Raw genomic sequence first — 17,635 nt, forward strand, 5'->3', positions numbered from 1 at the left:
TACAAAATTCTCAATAAGAGACAGCCATTATCGTATCAATAAAATAAACTTTACCTCACTTCACATCTCTTAATCTTGTCCAAATAAACATAGACATTGAAAAAACAGATCAAAGAAACAATAGCTTATTATAAACTCATAAAAGTGACAATAATCAAAATAATCACTCCCCTTCCACCTGTCTAAACAGACTCCTGTTGAGCTAATTCATTAGTGAGTCTTGGAACTCAACTAGGCATCCACAATGAGGCAAAAGCAAAATACTGCAGATGCTGGAAATCTGAAATAAACACAGAAAATCCTGGAAAAATTCAGGAGGTCTGGCAGCATTTGTGGAGGCAGAAACAGAGTTAATGTTTTGAGTCCATATGACCCTTCTTAAGAGCCATGGCCCTGAAGAAGAGTCATATAGACTCAAAACATTAACTCTGTTTCTCTCAGATGTTCCACAGATGCTGCCAGACCTGCTGAGTTTTTTCCAGCAGTTTTTGTTTTTAATTTATAGTGAGGCTATCTGGGAATTATACCAACAGAAACAGGTGGGTATATTTCTGTTTCTCCAGATGGCCTCATTATGAATGCTTGGTTGAGCTCCAAACTCACTAATAGATTAGCTCAGTAGGGGTCTGTTTGGACAAGCTGAAGTGGAACATTGGCTTTGGTTGATTGATATCTCTATGAGATTGTAATATGTTATTCTTTCTTTGATCCGGTTTTCAATATCTGTATGTTTATTTGGACAAGGTTAAGAGGTGTGAAGTGAGGTAAAGCTTCTGTTATTGATACAATAATGGCTAGATCTGATTGACACTTTTATAGAGTTGTAAGAAAAAAATTTTCAAAGTAGATTTCGGAAAGGGTGATTATTTTCATGAGCATTTCAAGACTTGTCATTGTTATGTGCCATGAGAGCATGGAAGTGGCAGCAAGGAAGCATAGGTTTGTAAGGAGATCTTATAAACATACCTTTCAAAAGGTTCCCAAATACAGACTATCTTTTGCAAATCCTTTGAGGGGCTGTGAACCACAAGGCCTCGAGGAGCTGGCCCGTTGCCACGAAAATTGCGGATGGGCAGGGGTATGAGACACTTACCCCTCAATGGAATCGGCCAGGTTGGGAATATAGGGCAAAAATTGCCGTCGTTGGGAATGGAGGCAGGGATCCCAGAGTCGGGTCCTGCCCACCATTTTTAAAGATCTCCAGAGTCGGCTTGACTCCGCAATAATGCTTCCCTGTGTGTCAATCTGTAAATAAAGCTATGTTTAAACAAATGCCACTTTACTAACAAAGCAGTTTGATGCCATTAAGTGTAAAATTCAAACTGGATAGGAAGCTACAGAGGTGCAATAGTAAAATAGTTGCCTATGCCTTATAATTGGGGTGGAGTTGCACTGCTAAGTTAAAGGGCACGATTGTGGTGGATGCAAAGTTAAAACATATACCTGAATAAAACATCATGCCAAATATTTTACAATGTTTATCCATATGTGTACAAGACCTAATCTCCTGCAGTGTGACATCATCCCTATCTTTCTGGTGGTTTCCAAACTGTGAACTGTCCACACATTATGGTGGGAGCTCAGAGCAAAATCTTTACTGACCCTTTTTCCAGTGTATATTGCACAAATTACTCTGATTAATCCATCACGGGATGGAAGTGGAATTAAAAGTCTAATGATGACCATGTTGATTGTTGCAAAAATCCATCTGCTGTCCTTACCTGGTCTGGCCTACATGTGACTCCAGACCCACACAATGTGGTTGACTCTTAAATGCCCTCCGAACAAGGACAATTAGGTATGGGCAATAAATGCTGGCCTAGCCAGTGATGCCCACATCCCATGAATGAATAAAAAAAATCAAGAAAGCCACAGTCAGCCAAACAACTGAATTTGTCATTAGCTGAGAAGTGCAGTTGTTCACCATGCCACAGTTTGGGTGTGTCGATCCATTCAACCCTATTTCAGATGACTGGTCTCAGTATGTCAAACACCTAGTGTTCTTTTTTTACTGCTAACCACATCAGGGGGGAGGGCGATTCTTTTGTCCACATGCAGGAGCAAAATGTACGGGCTGATCCGCAGCCTCACGTCACCTAGCGACCCAGACTCAAGGACTTTCGACGAGTTAATAAAAATTGTACAAAACCACCTGAGACCGAAGCCCTCAGTCACTATGCAGCGCTTCAAGTTCAATTCAAAGGATAGGCTTCTAGGGGAGACATTGGCTGACGATGTTGCCATTTTAAAGGCTTTAAGTGAGCATTGTGAATTCGGAATGTTCATTAGCAATATGTTGAGAGACCGACAGATATGCGGGATTGGAGATGATACTATTCAAAGGTGTTTGCTAGCCAAAGCTAATCCAAACTTCAATAAGCATTAGAATTAGCCACAGTCATGGAGAGTGCTGTTAGGAATTTGGAAGCTATAAGAAATACACAAAATGGTGCTGTCCATCTGGTAGGGCGGGACAGACCAGCAACAAAAGGCATGAAAACATCGGACTCCACAGAAAGGCGGGAAACCCCCCCGCCCCATGTACGGATCAGTAAATAACAACAGTACTGCAGTGACAAACCACAAAATGAATGAGAGAAATGCATCCAGGCACCCAGTGGGCAATTGACAATTCAAACAAGTTGATTGCTTTTCCTGCCACAGCTATGGTTCAAGCTGAAGTCAGCATCCTTCGAAAAGAAAAGGAAAACTATTAAAGGACTTTTGTGCACTACAAAATTAATTCAGCTCCCAATTTGTGCCCCTGAAAAGATATGAAGAAGAAAATAAAGAGTTAAACCTGTCTGGCCCCGTTAAGGAACTAATTAGCTGAGAAGGTGCAACGATATGAGATTCTCCAGGAAACTATTAATGAGAATAGGAAAGAATTCAAAGAGCTGAAGCAGCAGCTGCGTAAAAACCCTGTAGTTTTAAAACTAGAAGGCCCTGAGTTCTCAGAAGAGCTGTCAGAAAACCCAACTATTGAGCTCACCCATTTTCAGCTCATGCTTGAGTCAAGTCCAGCCAATAGCAAAATTAAAGACCGAGATACGGATCAATGCTACCAAGAAAAGGACACGCAGGAAGAAAAAGAGGAATTATTGACAATCCTTGAAAAGAAAAACAACATTTTTTTTCTGTGTTGCTTTGTGCTTGATGCCCTTTATCTGTTTGAGCTTGAAGGGGAGGGGCAGCAGGAGTGAATGTGACCGCACCGGGAAGATGATGAAATCATCCACTGAGGAACCTAGTGGACAACTGTCCCCTGAACAGGCAGTCTCGGAAAAACCAGCCGAGGTTATTGAACTGCGACGCTCAACACGTCCAAGAAAGCCTCCTTAGGGACTTGATTTGCAAGTAGCTATTAGTGTAAATAATTCACGTTATTAAGTTTGTCAGCTGCATTTTTTAAGTAAAAGGGGAGGGATGTGGTAAATTGGAGTACCACGTACCTTTAGGAGAATGCAAGTGGACTAACCATGTAACAGTACTGACCAATCAATGTACAGTATGGGCTACTGGTTAACTAAGTTTAGAGCTGGAGGTGCTTGTTGGAGCATGCAAGGATTTGGTGCTCTGCCTTCTGTTGCAATAAACAATCACAGTTTATTCTTATGTCAGTCTCCATTATTGATAGTGAGTATCAACTAACAAGTGTATATGAAGGCGTGCAATTTGAGTTTACTTGACTAGTGAACTCAGACTCAAGACATAAAAGTGTAGGAGTTCGAGAGTGTGTGTATGGGACTGAGTGAGTGTGTGTGTGGATATCCGCTTGTATCCAGGAAGCAGGCCCGTTTCTTCAGGAGTGAGCTGATCCTAACAGCAGCCTTTACCCGGGGAGGCGCCTGCTGGCATTTTGATGCAGTTGGCTACTGGAAAGGTTCAAGGGGCAGCCGCCATCGCAGTAGGATGTGGCGTACAGGAGTGCGCCACCAGCTCACCGGGAGAGAAAAGCACATCCCGCAGGCAAATCCCTCACCCTGGCACTGAGGTGCGGCCAAGTCAGTCAGTCAGTCCACTTCAAGCCTGCGTTCCCCCAGAAAGAGCTACGTGTTCTGCTTTTCAATGAGTGCCCTTTCTTCCCTTGTGCCATCGCAAGCAGGAGCGAATCAGGCAATGTCCTCTACGAAAGTAGTCGGCGTGGCTCCCACATTGCAGGCTCTTTTGGGCTAAAGCAGCCCTTCCTTGAGAGATAAGTGAAGATCACTAAATTAGATGATGGCTGATCCACCTCAAAAGCAGGGGCACAAATACATGAAGGAAGGATGTACTGTGGAGTGACTGGGTTAAGAAGAGGAGAAATGGCAGAAGCCATGATAACATAAGGCTTATTCTTTGGTTGCTAGCTGTAGTGACTATATTTTGAGTTCTGCGTTTCTCTCTCGCTCTCTCTGAGGTTTGTCCCTCGTGTGCTCCTGTAGCCTGGCTGGTGCCTGCAGTTGCTCTTTGCCGTGGGGCTGAGGCTGGGCCGCTTCCATGTCAGGATGGCGTTCACCCTGTACTCGCTGCTGCAGGCCGCTCTGCTCTGCGTCAACGCCGTGGCCGTGCTGCACGAGGAGCGCTTCCTCAACAAGAGTGAGTGACCCGACCCGACAGGCAACCCTCCCTTTTTCTCACCAGGAAAAGCCGGGGAACACTCGTCGCCCCCGCGGGGCCTCTTAAAGGGACACCGCAGGCAGGGCTCTCACAGTCAACCAACAACAACAACAACTTCTCCCACCCTGGCGCCTCTCGGCTAATACAACACCCCCCCCCCCCCCCCCAAAAGCGCCTCACGGGAGCATTTTAAAAACAGACGAAAATGACACGTATTAGGTCAGACGAGAGAGAAAAAAAAAAGAGATATTTAAGGTGCACCTTAAGGGAGGGTAAAGGGGGTGGAGAGGTTTAGGGAGGGAATTCCTGAGCACAGGGCCTTTGGCCGCTGAAGGCACGGCCACCACTGGTGGAGCGATTCAAAGCAGGAATGCTCAAAGATTTTACTGCAAAACAAAAACAGAATTACCTGGAAAAACTCAGCAGGTCTGGCAGCATCGGTGGAGAAGAAATCAGTCGACGTTTCGAGTCCTCACGACCCTTCGGCAGAACTGAAGTATAGTTAGGAGAGAGGTGAAATATAAGCTGGTCTAAGGTGGGGGGGCGGGGGGGGAGAGAGAAGTTGAGGGTGGGGTGATTGTAGGGACAAGCAAGCAGTGATAGGAGCAGATAATCAAAAGATGTCACAGACAAAAGGATCAAAGAGGTGTTGAAGGTGGTGATATTGTCTAAGAAAAGTGCTAATTAAGAACGGAAGGCAGGACACTCAAGGTACAGCTCTAGTGGGGGTGGGGTGGAAAGACTAACAAAGTTTTAGATTTAAAAATAATGGAAATAGGTGGGAAAAGAAGAATCTATATAAATTATTGAAAAAAAAGGGGGGGGGTAGAAACGGGGTGGGGGTGGGGGTGGGGGTGGGGATGGGGGGTGGGGGTGGGGATGGGGGGAGGGGGAGTTTAAGATCTAAAGTTGTTGAATTCAATATTCAGCCCGGAAGGCTGTAAAGTGCCTAGTCGGAAGATGAGGTGCTGTTCCTCCAGTTTGCGTTGGGCTTCACTGGAACAATGCAGCAAGCCAAGGACAGACATGTGGGCAAGAGAACAGGGTGGTGTGTTAAAATGGCAAGCGACAGGGAGGTTTGGGTCTTTCTTGCGGACAGACCGCAGGTGTTCTGCAAAGCGGTCGCCCAGTTTGCGTTTGGTCTCTCCAATGTAGAGGAGACCGCATTGGGAGCAACGAATGCAGTAGAATAAGTTAGGGGAAATGCAAGTGAAATGCTGCTTCACTTGAAAGGAGTGTTTGGGCCCTTGGACGGTGAGGAGAGAGGAAGTGAAGGAGCAGGTGTTGCACCTTCTGCGTGGGCATGGGGAGGTGCCATAGGTGGGGGTTGAGGAGTAGGGGGTGATGGAGGAGTGGACCAGGGTGTCCCGGAGGGAACGATCCCTACGGAATGCCGCCAGGGGGGGTGAAGGGAAGATGTGTTTGGTGGTGGCATCATGCTGGAGTTGGCGGAAATGACGGAGGATGATCCTTTGAATGCGGAGGCTGGTGGGGTGATAAGTGAGGACAAGGGGGACCCTATCATGTTTCTGGGAAGGAGGAGAAGGCGTGAGGGCGGATGCGCGGGATATGGGCCGGACACGGCTGAGGGCCCTGTCAACGACCGTGGGTGGAAAACCTTGGTTAAGGAAGAAGGAGGACATGTCAGAGGAGCTGTTTTTGAAGGTAGCGTCATCAGAACAGATGCGACGGAGGCGAAGGAACTGAGAGAATGGGATGGAGTCCTTACAGGAAGTGGGGTGTGAGGAGCTGTAGTCGAGGTAGCTGTGGGAGTCGGTAGGCTTGTAATGGATATTGGTGGACAGTCTAACATCAGAAATTGAGACAAAGAGGTCAAGGAAGGGAAGAGAAGTGTCAGAGATGGACCATGTGAAAATGATGGAGGGGTGGAGATTGGAAGCAAAATTAATAAATTTTTCCAGGTCCCGACGAGAGCATGAAGCAGCACCGAAGTAATCATCGATGTACCGGAGAAAGAGTTGTGGGAGGGGGCCGGAGTAGGACTGGAACAAGGATTGTTCCACATACCCCATAAAGAGACAGGCATAGCTGGGGCCCATGCGGGTACCCATAGCCACACCTTTTATTTGGAGGAAGTGAGAGGAGTTAAAGGAGAAATTGTTCAGTGTGAGAACAAGTTCAGCCAGACAGAGGAGAGTAGTGGTGGATGGGGATTGTTGGGGCCTCTGTTCAAGGAAGAAGCTAAGGGCCCTCAGACCATCCTGGTGGGGGATGGAGGTGTAGAGGGATTGGACATCCATGGTGAAGAGGAAGCGGTTGGGGCCAGGGAACTGGAAATTGTTGATGTGACGTAAGGTGTCAGAGGAATCACGGATGTAGGTGGGAAGGGACTGGACAAGGGGAGAGAGAAGGGAGTCAAGATAACGAGAAATGAGTTCCGTGGGGCAGGAACAGGCTGACACGATCGGTCTGCCAGGACAGTTCTGTTTGTGGATTTTGGGTAGGAGGTAGAAGCGGGCCGTCCGAGGTTGGGCGACTATCAAGTTGGAAGCTGTGGGAGGAAGATCTCCAGAGGAGATGAGGTCAGTGACAGTCCTGGAAACAATGGCTTGATGTTCTGTGGTGGGGTCATGGTCCAGGGAGAGGTAGGAGGAAGTGTCTCAAGCTTACAGAAACCACTTACAGGTACTAGAGGTATAAAGCATTGCGTCCTTCCTCCCTCTGCATCAAATTCCCAACGTATTTTTTTTATGATGCATTCAGATGGTGAGAGATTAAAGTTTTTGATGTGTAGCCAGTGTAGGTTTTTAAAGAAATAGTTCCTGACGCACGTTAGTGGGGTGGTGAAAAAGGCATATGGGATACTTGCCCTTATCAATCGAGGCATAGATTACAAAAGTAGGGAGGTCATGTTGGAGTTGTATAGAACCTTGGTGATGCCACAGCTGGAGTACTGTGTGCAGTTCTGGTCGCCACATTATAGGAAGGATGTGATTGCACTGGAGGGGGTGCAGAGGAGATTCACCAGGATGTTGCCTGGGATGAAACATTTTTAAGTTATGAAGAGAGGTTGGATAGACTTGGGTTGTTTTCGTTGGAGCAGAGAAGACTGAGGGGTGACCTGATTGAGGTGTACAAGATTATGAGGGGCATGGGCAGGGTGGATAGGGAGCAGCTGTTCCCCTTAGTTGAAGGGTCAGTCACAAGGGGGCATAAGTTCAAGGTGAGGGGCAGGAGGTTTAGGGGGATGTGAGGAAAAACTTTTTTACCCAGAGGGCGGTGACGGTCTGGAATGCGCTGCCTGGAACGGTGGTGGAGTCAGGTTACCTCACATCCTTTAAAAAGTACCTGGATGAGCACTTGGCACGTCATAACATTCAAGGCTATGAGCCAAGTGCTGGTAAATGAGATTAGGTAGGTAGGTCAGGTGTTTCTCACGTGTCGGTGCAGACTCAATGGGCCAAAGGGCCTCTTCTGCACTGTGTGATTCTGTGATCCTGTGACTGAGGGAGCACTGCAGCCGGAGTCTTTCGGCTGAGTCGTTAAACCCTAGGCCCCATTAGAACCCCTGGCACTACTTCATAAAAGAGCACTGGGGTTGTCCCGGGTATCCTGGCAAATATTTATCCCTCAATCAGCATCACAAAAAACAGATTATCTGGTCATTATCACATTGCTGTTTGTGGAAGTTTGCTGAGTGCATATGGGCTGTCACATTTCCTACATTACAACAGTAACTAAACTTCCAAAAGTATTTCATTGGCTGTAAAGCACTTTGAGGTATCTGCTGAAAGGTGCTATATAAATGCAAGTCTTTCCTTTGTTTCTGTTTTGGCTGATTTTAAGGGATTTTTTTCAAACTAGGTTTGAAAAGCCCAAGAATTTCATTATACCCTTTATTGGCAATGCAGAAAGAAGACTTTCACCTCATTACTGTGAAGGATTACACTCTCTGCAACCACTGTCACAGCTGCCACAGCTCTGTTAAACAGGGATCAGTAGGCATTGAACAAACTAAATAGAAGCAGGAGTGGACCATTCAGCTCCTCGAGCTGTTCTGCCATTCAATAAGATCATGGCTGCATGGCTGTTCTGAACTACTCTGTCAGGCCCTCTCAGAATATCATATGTTTCAATAAGAATATCTCTCATTCTCCCAAACTCTGATGAGGATAGGCCTAACTTGCTCAATCTTTCCTCATATGACAACCCTTCATCCCAGAAATCGACCTAGTGAACCTTCTCTGAATTGTCTGCAATGCAAATATATCCCTCCTTAAATATGGAGACCAAAACTGTACTCTGTGTGGTCTCACCAACTTGGAGGGTATAATTTGGCAGCCATTACTGAGTCAAGGTTGCAAGATGCAAGACTGGGAACTAAATTTACTAGATTATGAGGTCTACGGGAAAAATAGGGAAAATGGCAGAGGCGGAGAAGTAGCCTTAGCGATTAAGGATGAAATCACATAAATGATGGAGGATATAAACAGGCAATTGAGACTTTCTGGGTAGAATTAAGAAATCAAAAATTATTTAAGACTGTGTTGGGATTGGGGTATAGGCCCCCTGGTAGCAGCTGTGAAGTGGTAGATTGTATAAACAGACTAGCATGTAGCAAAGGCAGAGCAGTTTTAATGTGAGTTTTAATTTTCTTATATATTAAGATAAGCAGACTACCGCATGTCAGAATGGGAGTGAAATTCGTGTGCATTCAGTATAGTTTTCTGCAACAATAAGTATTTAAAATGATGAGGGGTCTGGGCAGAGCAGATAGGGAAAAATGTTCCCAATGGTGGAAGGATTGAGAACAAGAGGGCACAGATTTAAGGTAATTGGTAAAAGATGCAATGGTAGCATGAGGAAAAACTTTTTCATGCAGCGAGTGGTTAGGATCTGGAAAGCATCACCTGAGAGTGTGGTAGAGGCAGGTTCAATCGAGGCAGTCAAGAGGGAATTGGCCTGTTATCTGTAAAGGAAAAATGTGCAGAGCTATGGAGAGGAGGAGGAGTGGCACAAAGTAAATAGCTCCTACAAAGATCTGGAGCAAACATGATGGGCTGAATAACCACCTTCTGTGATGTAGCGATTCTGTGAAGATGTCCTACAACCAACAAGGGACAGGCCAAATTAGATTTAGTAATGAGCCAGATTTAGTTAACAGCCTAAAAGTGCGTGAACATTTATTAAATAATGATCATAGTAGGATTGAGTTCAAAGTAGTGCTTGAAAGAGAGAAAAATGAAACAGCTACTAAGAATCTAGATTTAGGCTGACTAAAATGCACAATGAGAAAGCTATTGCCCGCCATAAACTGAGCAAATCTGTTAATGGGTAAAACTGCAGAAGATCAGTGGAAGGTGTTCAAAAATGGATTTCATGTGATGCATAAGCAATTTATACTTCTAAGCGGCAAGAGCTCTAGTTCCCAAAAAAAAAGCCCTGGATGCCTAAAGAGGCAAAAATATAAATAAGAAATAAGAAAAAGCATAGAAAATTCAATGAAAAAGCACAGATCCTGAAAAATGGAGAGGGACAAAGAACTGCAAAGAATGACAAGACAGATAATAAGGGCAACAAAGAGGAAGTATGAAAAGAAACTTGCAAAGGATATCACAATCAAGACACAAAACTTTTACAATTATTAGGAAAAAGAGGGTGGTCAGGAGCAATGTGGAAGCCTTGAAAACTGATAATTTGATACGAATACAGATAAGGAAATGGCAAATATTGAATAATTACTTTGTGTTAATGAATCACCAAAATTAATGTAAGGAAACTGACAGTTGCTGCTGCTGTTTGTAGCCACTGCTATCAGGAGATTAGCTGTCACGGTATGTCACCCTTGTCTGCCTTGTGCCATGCTCACACATCCACTGTAGCTTGTCTGTAACTGCTCTTTAATGTCTAGCATCTAACTACCCCTTGGGTTGACCCCTCTTTCAGCTGCCCTCCACTTTGCCTCTAGTAGAGATTTCTGTAGCTTTTCAGCTCTTATCAAAAGGTCGAAAGACTGACATTTTCTGGATGTTACTTTTTAATTTCAAGCACCTCTTCATTTGCCTTATGTTGTGTATATGGAATTTTTAGCATAAGCCTTAACATCCACATTTCAAAGGCTTCCACATAACTGACAGTTATGATGAAGATAATGGCACTAAAGAGTGACAAATCCTCAAGAACAGATGGTTTCTATTCCAGGGTTTTAATTAAAGTAGGTGAGAACATTGCAGATGCCCTAATCATAATCTTCCAAAGTTCCCCTGATTCGGGAACCGTTCCTTTGGTTGGAAAATTCTGCATGTCACTCCTTTGAGAAAGGTGAAAGAGGGAAACCAGGGAATCAGGGACCAGTTAACCTACCGTTGTGTTGGAAAATTTCTAGAGTCATTATTTAAAATAAAGTTACTGAACACCCCAAAAATTTTCAGTTATCAAAGAGAGCCAGCATGGATTTGTAAAAGGCAGGTCATGCCTGACAAACCTGATTGAATTTTTTGAAAAGGTGACTAAAATAGTGACCAGTTGTCTGTCTATGGATATTATTTATATTGTCTTTCAGAAGATATTTGACAAAGTCCCTCACAAGACACTGTTAGCTAAAGTTAAAGCTTGTGGAACAGATTATTGACCTGATTGGGAAATTGGCTGAGGGAACGGAGAGAGTAGGGATAATGGGCAGGTGCTCTAACTGGCAGTATGTGCCTAGTGTCACGCAAGGATACATGTTGGGGCCTCAACTATACTCCATTTTTATTAACAACTTAGGTGATGGGATAGAAAATCACATATCCAAATTTGCCATTGACTCAAAGATAGGTGGTATTTTAAGCATGAAATCACAAAGATTTTTTTTTATTCATTCATGGGACGTGGGCGTCGATGGCTAGGCCAGCATTTATTGCCTATCCCTATTGCTCTTGTTCAGAGGAAATTTAAGAGTCAACCACAAAGATATTAAGTGAATGGGCAAAACAATGCTCAAAGTATTTCAACATAGTCAAAAATGAGGTTATCCACTTTGGGCTGAAAAAGGATATAACAGGGTATGGTACTTTCTAAATGGTGAAATGCTAGAAACAGTGGATGCCCAAAAAGACTTGAAGGTCCATGTACATAAATCATTAAAATATCACGAACAGGTACAAAACATAATCAAAAAGACTAATGTAATGCTGGTCTTTATATCTAGAGGACTAGAATACAGGGGTTAGATGTTATGCTATAACTGCACAAAAGTGCTGGTTAGACCACACCTAGAGTACTGCGAGCAGTTCTGGGCACCACACCTTAGAAAGATATATTGGCCTTGGAGGGAATCCAGTGTAGATTTATCAGAATGAATGTAGGACTCCAGGGGTTAAATTCAGAAGAGAGATAACACAAATTAGGGTTGTATTTCTTGAAATTTAGAAGGTTAAGGGGTGATTCGATTAAAGTTTGAAGATATTAAGGGTAGCAGATAAGGCAGATAGAGATAAACTATTTCCACTGATTGGCTAGCAGGCATAGTCTAAAAATATTAGCCAGACCTTTCAGGAGTGAAATTCGGAAACACTTTAACATACAGAGGTTGGTAGAAGTTTGGAACTCTCTTCCGCAAATGGAAATTGATCCTAGGTCAACTGTAACTTTTAACTAAGTGATAGATCTTTGTTATCCAAATGTATTAAGGCCATGGCAGGTTTATGAAGTTAGTCACAGTTCTGCCATGATCCCATTAAATGGCGAAATAGACTCAAGGGATTTAAAGTGCCTACTTCTGTTCTTATGTAATTTATCCTGTATTGAGTGTGTCTGCCTAAGGGATGCACCAGAAAGTCTGCTGAATGAAGGGGCAGGCTAGGGGAACTTGGCTGGTTGACGGTGTCAGCTCCAGGTACGTTTTTTTAGTATTTCTGTAATGAGGAAGATAGGTAACTCAAAATGAAACCAGCCCAGAGATGAATAGTTTCTGTCTTTTAAATTATTGTTATAAAAGGGCTCTGATGATTAAAAAAAAACTCCATATTAAGGCCATTGTAAAGCTATATCTTTATTTGTAATTAATCTTCAGTAATAAACTGCCAAACAATTAAAGTGACATGGATTTTTACATTTCATTTAAATTCCATTTGACAATGTCTTTGTAGTTGGCTGGGGGACAGACCAGAGCGTTGGTGGTTTTGGAGAAGAGCCGGGGATTAAATCGCAGCTTGTAAATCTAATCCGATCCGTACGAATGGTGATGAGATGTAAGTTTTACAGATCTGTTATCTGAGCCCTATTATATTTAATCTGCAAAGACTTTGAACTCTACCTTCCTCTGATTTTATACAGTAATTTTGATAATTTAAAAAAAATTATGGCCACCAAGTTTTAATTGCAATCTTTTATTGGTCGCAGGGAAAATATAGGGTGCTGCTTGATCTCGTCATCTTTTCCATTCTTCCGCTTGAACATTTGGGAAATGGAGAGTCATTATTGTTTACCCAAGGTGTGAAGCATCTTGTGTTGCCTTTTCTCCCTAGCTTCTTCCCCTCCCACCTCCTGAAGGGATTGAATCTATGACAGGCATGACTACATAGTCGCCAAACACTCAACAACATTTCACCATGTGAGGCCAGGCTATTAAACTGCAGCCCACTGCAGTTGAACCTCCTATTCTCTTTAGATATCCTTGTTTCTAGCAGGAATCGCTAGATAGTGAGCAGAAATCTTGGCTTATTTTCCCCCTCTTCTGGAGCCTCAGTATTCTGAGGTGAATTATAGCACCACCACTGTCCAATGTTGCCTTGGCTACAATCCACTAATTCAGTACAAACTGGCTATTGAATCTGGGACCTGCTGACCTGTTTTTGTAGTGTGCAATGCATTTGTCAACTGTTATCATCAGTATAAGTTATTGAGGTTGTTATAAGATGGCCACAATGATCAATAATAATTAACTGACCTGTCCCTTATTTTTTTCCCTCTAGTGCCATTGATAGTACTGAACTCCATAACAATTGTACTCTTATTACTTTTTGGATGAAGAATTGGAAGAGAGCATCAACACTATGGTGATGAGAGAATGCAGGATTTTCTACATAAGTGGAGATTTGCAACATATTTTGCCGTTTAGAGGAGATTTGCAACATATTTTGCTGTTTAACTCCACAATCTTCCTCAAAATTCCTCTGAACTGTAGTAAAAGCAAACCCATGACATTACATATTTCAGTGTTTTGTAGACATAAAAATTAAAAGAAAATGGGATCAATGCAAAAAATGATTTGAACTTTTCAGTGTCCTGTTCCAATTAAACTATGGAAATTTGCAGTTAGATTCTGTACTGTGCTGTTTTGACTTATCTACACGCAGTATTACATGGTGGTGTAAGTAATGTGGAGCACAAATCAGTGTATTACAGAGGAGGCAACATACAGGCCAGAGTTGGATATGTGGAGGAAGATGCATACCATGGAGTCCTATGGATATCATGTGAGCTGGAGTTGGATACATGGAGGGTAGCACACAGTCTAAACCCAGCACGGAATGGAAACTGGTGATTTCCTCATCCCTGTGACTTCAGAGTGATAAATTGTCAGACTGCTTGCTTGTCCAACACAGTAGTGGATGAGCTCCATTTGCTCCAAGTAAATATGGGGAAGACCTAAGCCATTGTTTGTGGTGCCTGCCACAAAATCTGTACCCTAGCCACCGACTTCATTCCCTTCTCTGGCAACTGTTTGAGGCCGAACCAGACTGTTCACAACATTGTCATATTTGACTCTGAAAAGAGCTTCCAGCCATCTGCACCATCACTAAGACCACTTTTTTCCACCTTTGCAACATCGCCGTGTTCAGCCACTGCCTCAGCCTACTTGTTGCTGAAACTCTTACCTATATCTTTGTTACCACTAGACTTGCACATTCAACCCACTCCTGGCCAGCATCCCTCTTTAAACTCGAGGTTATCCAAAATTCTGCTACCTGTCTTCTACTCGCACCAAGTCCTATTCCCCCATCAGCTTCAGTGACCTACATTGTCTCGTGGTTAAGCAATGCCTCAATTTTAAAACTCTCATTCTTGTTTTCAAATCCCTCCATGGCCTTGTCCCTCACTCTCTCTATAATCTCCTCCAGCCTCACAACCCTCCGAGCTATCGATGCTCTGTATTTCTGGTCGTTTGAGCATTGCCCATTTTAATTGGTCCACCACTGGCAGCTGTACCTTCTGTTGCCAAGGCTCTAAGCACCAGTCTTCATGTCTCTAGCTCTCTTTCCTCCTTTAAGGTGCTCCTTAAAAACTACATCTTTGACCAAGCTTTGGCTTATCTGCTGTAATATCTTATGTGGCTTGGTGTTAATTTTATTTGGTAATGCTCCTGTAAAGTGCTTTAAAATGTTTCACTAGGTTGAAGGTGCTTTATAAATGCAAGTTGTTGTTAGACACTCTTGTGGAGTTTAATAACGAATTCTCATATTATAATCCAGAATGAGGAACTTTACTGAACAAGTGTGCAATGGATCTTCTGAGCTGGCAGTACTAAAGACTCCGGCAGTAGAAAGTTATTCAGGGGCAAAGGATGGGCAACAACAAGAACTGCTTGATAAAATGTATTAATTTTTGGACACTCTCCTGCGGAAAGTGGAGGATAGAAATTTTATCAACGATTAGAAATTCTGGAGAAAATCCACTTTTTACTTTCTACACATCCAAAAGACTTTTGACTTTTTCTGCCCTCCTAAAAATGCGGTTTAAATAAGAAAAAAGTCAATGAATACCATAAACGAACACAGGAAATACTGGAAAAACTCAGCAGGTCTGACAGCATCTATAGAGAGAGAAACAGGGTTAACATTTCAAGCCTGTATGACCCTTCTTCACTCTGAAGAAGGGTCATTTGGACTCTAAACGTGAACTCTGTATTTCTCCCTCCATAGATGCTGTCAGACCTGCTGAGTTTTTCCAGCATTTCCTGTGTTTGTTTCAGATTTCCAGCATCCGCAGTATTTTGCTTTTATCAATACCATCTTATGAGGACAACGATAACATTTATGGCCATAAGGTGACTTTCAAGAAACTACTAGCACTGGTAGTTTTTCGACTGGTCAGTGAGAATGTGACTATGGGACATCAATTTAAAATCATCACCGAATGAATAAAGCGGGAGTTTGGAAGAATTTTTAGGTTGTTCTGACATGGGACGGATGCTCTACTAACAAGAATGATGGAAGCAGAATCCAGAATCACTGTTGAAAGGGAAGTGCGTAAATTCCGAAGAAAAAATATTAAAATGGGATTAAATAAATAGCTTTTTCACAGAGCCAGCGCAGGACGATGGACAAAATTCAGCGAATTGGTGGGTGAGCAAAGGCAGAGTGGCTCTACATAACATTCAAACGAAATGACGCTTAAGCTAACACTGGAATCACTTGCAGTGAACAATTGCTCCGCCACACAGCCGGCCAGAGCGTGCGAGTCCTCCCAGCCCACGTTGGAGGTCCCGCCTTCCCAGCACGGGGCTCATCTTGACTTTGTTTACGCTCCACGATCCTCCTGGCTTCTTCCAGAAGGTCGACGCGAACGGTCGCGCAAAAAGAAAAATTAAAAGTAAAAAAAATAAATAAATAAAACATACCGTTTAAAGAACGCCAGTAGTCAACACAGTTCAGACAGTTAAAAAGGAAAAAAAGGAAGGAAATGAGGCGGTGAAGACAGGTCCAAAGCCTGAAGACCGCTAACTGAGGAGGAACGCGCCTGTTGCCCTGGGAGCGCGAGCGGGTGACACAGCCGGAAGTACAAGTGCTGCGCCGTGAATGAATGAATGACACCAGCCCATGTCAGGGTAACATCAGGAGGAGGATTGTATTGAATGTTATTTTAATAGCTGAAGCTCTGGTTATTTCTTTTTAAAGGTGGTGTGTTTGTTTTTAAAGGAAAGGACGTCTTTTTACCATATGAGGGAAGAGTAAACAAACACAGGTTGTTCATTGGAACAGAGGTGACCTAATTGAATTTTTGTTTTCAAAATTATGAGGGGAGAATTCACTGAGTCGCAGAATTGATTCAGAGAATTTTTTTTTATAATGCTGAAATATTTAAAAGGCAGTCATGTAATGTGCTGAGTTTCCATTTTGATCCATTTGTAAGCCAATTTTTGGAGGGGGCGAAGGAGAAATATTTGAAAAATAAGTTGAGAGCAAGTGAATGTGAAATATATCCATCATAGTGAAATATGTTAATTTGCAGGTTAGCTCAGCGTTCTTTAAAATGCAAGAACTGAAAACCATTCTGTCAATCAATCAATCAATCTGTCTTTTGACCATCAGGTACCAACCCTCAAAAACTGGACTTCTGGTTTCAAACATCTAAACTATCTAAAAGTTATTGGGGTGAACGAGTAAAATAGTTCTGTCTGAATTTTCTAGAATGCAAAGTAGTAAAATACATTAGGCAACTAGGTTCATTTTCTGTGAAGATGAGGAAGGAAGGTCCTATAAGTAGGACAAATCAATCAAAAAGGACAAGCTTGATTGGCCAAATGGACTTTTTTAACAAAGACATATGTTGTTTAAATGAATGGTACTTGCAGATTTTGGAAATGTGACAGAAGACAGGACTCTATCAGTCTAAGGAGAAAGGTCATCACCACCTTTTTCAGGCAGCTAAGGATAGGCAAGTATCTCTCTCATCCTGACAAATTTAAAAGTTTTTTTGACCCTTTTGACCTCCACCTTCAAGAATACCTATCCTGCCATTTCATTGTCACACCCACTTTCTGTCCTTGGACAAAATTCCTAACAACCTCTTCCAGATGTTGATTAGCCTCTGTTCAAATAAAATATTTATTAATATTGACTCTGAATTTGCTCTTCACAACCAAGAACATGTACCCTTGAGTTCCTAGCTTGGAATATCTGAAAGTGTGATTTTAGTTTTACTTTATGCTGTTGAGCATTTATCCACTTAAGGAGTCCTTTGTGAAGTTTCTCTTTGATCTCAATAGCCTAGTTTATGAAGTTTAAAGCTGAGCCTTCCAATGTATGGAACCAGTTAATATTAGTTTACTCTGTGCTGCTGCGAGCACCTGAATAGTCCCCTTTGGTAA

At 42.9% G+C, this 17,635-nt stretch overlaps 2 protein-coding genes across 2 annotated transcripts in view; both read left to right on the forward strand.

Moving 5' to 3' along the window:
- Positions 1-4,192: 4,192 nt before the first annotated feature.
- Positions 4,193-13,863, forward strand: ier3ip1 (immediate early response 3 interacting protein 1). The gene is made up of 3 exons (XM_078552932.1): positions 4,193-4,578; positions 12,693-12,794; positions 13,518-13,863. Exons 1-3 carry the CDS (start codon positions 4,488-4,490, stop codon positions 13,571-13,573), a joined length of 249 nt encoding a protein of 82 aa, XP_078409058.1. The 5' UTR covers positions 4,193-4,487; the 3' UTR covers positions 13,574-13,863.
- A 1,348-nt stretch (positions 13,864-15,211) lies between these two features.
- The window catches only part of hdhd2 (haloacid dehalogenase-like hydrolase domain containing 2), a 34,389-nt gene continuing 31,965 nt past the window's right edge, over positions 15,212-17,635 (forward strand). Inside the window, exon 1 of the mRNA XM_078552910.1 lies at positions 15,212-16,372. Coding sequence (XP_078409036.1) covers positions 16,348-16,372 — 25 coding nt within the window. The 5' untranslated portion in view covers positions 15,212-16,347. The remainder of the gene's footprint in view (positions 16,373-17,635) is intronic.

The sequence above is a fragment of the Cetorhinus maximus genome, chromosome 1 (genome assembly GCF_964194155.1).
Source record: "Cetorhinus maximus chromosome 1, sCetMax3.hap1.1, whole genome shotgun sequence".
In the NCBI taxonomy this organism is placed as follows: Eukaryota; Metazoa; Chordata; class Chondrichthyes; order Lamniformes; family Cetorhinidae; genus Cetorhinus; species Cetorhinus maximus.

Bases quoted from the DNA above. Each gene is read 5' to 3' on its own strand.
- ier3ip1 (XM_078552932.1), top strand. From the start codon at position 4,488: ATGGCGTTCACCCTGTACTCGCTGCTGCAGGCCGCTCTGCTCTGCGTC. The intron at 4,579-12,692 runs GTGAGTGACCCG...ATGTCTTTGTAG, and splicing joins GGAGCGCTTCCTCAACAAGA to TTGGCTGGGGGACAGACCAG. The intron at 12,795-13,517 runs GTAAGTTTTACA...TTTTCCCTCTAG, and splicing joins CGTACGAATGGTGATGAGAT to TGCCATTGATAGTACTGAAC.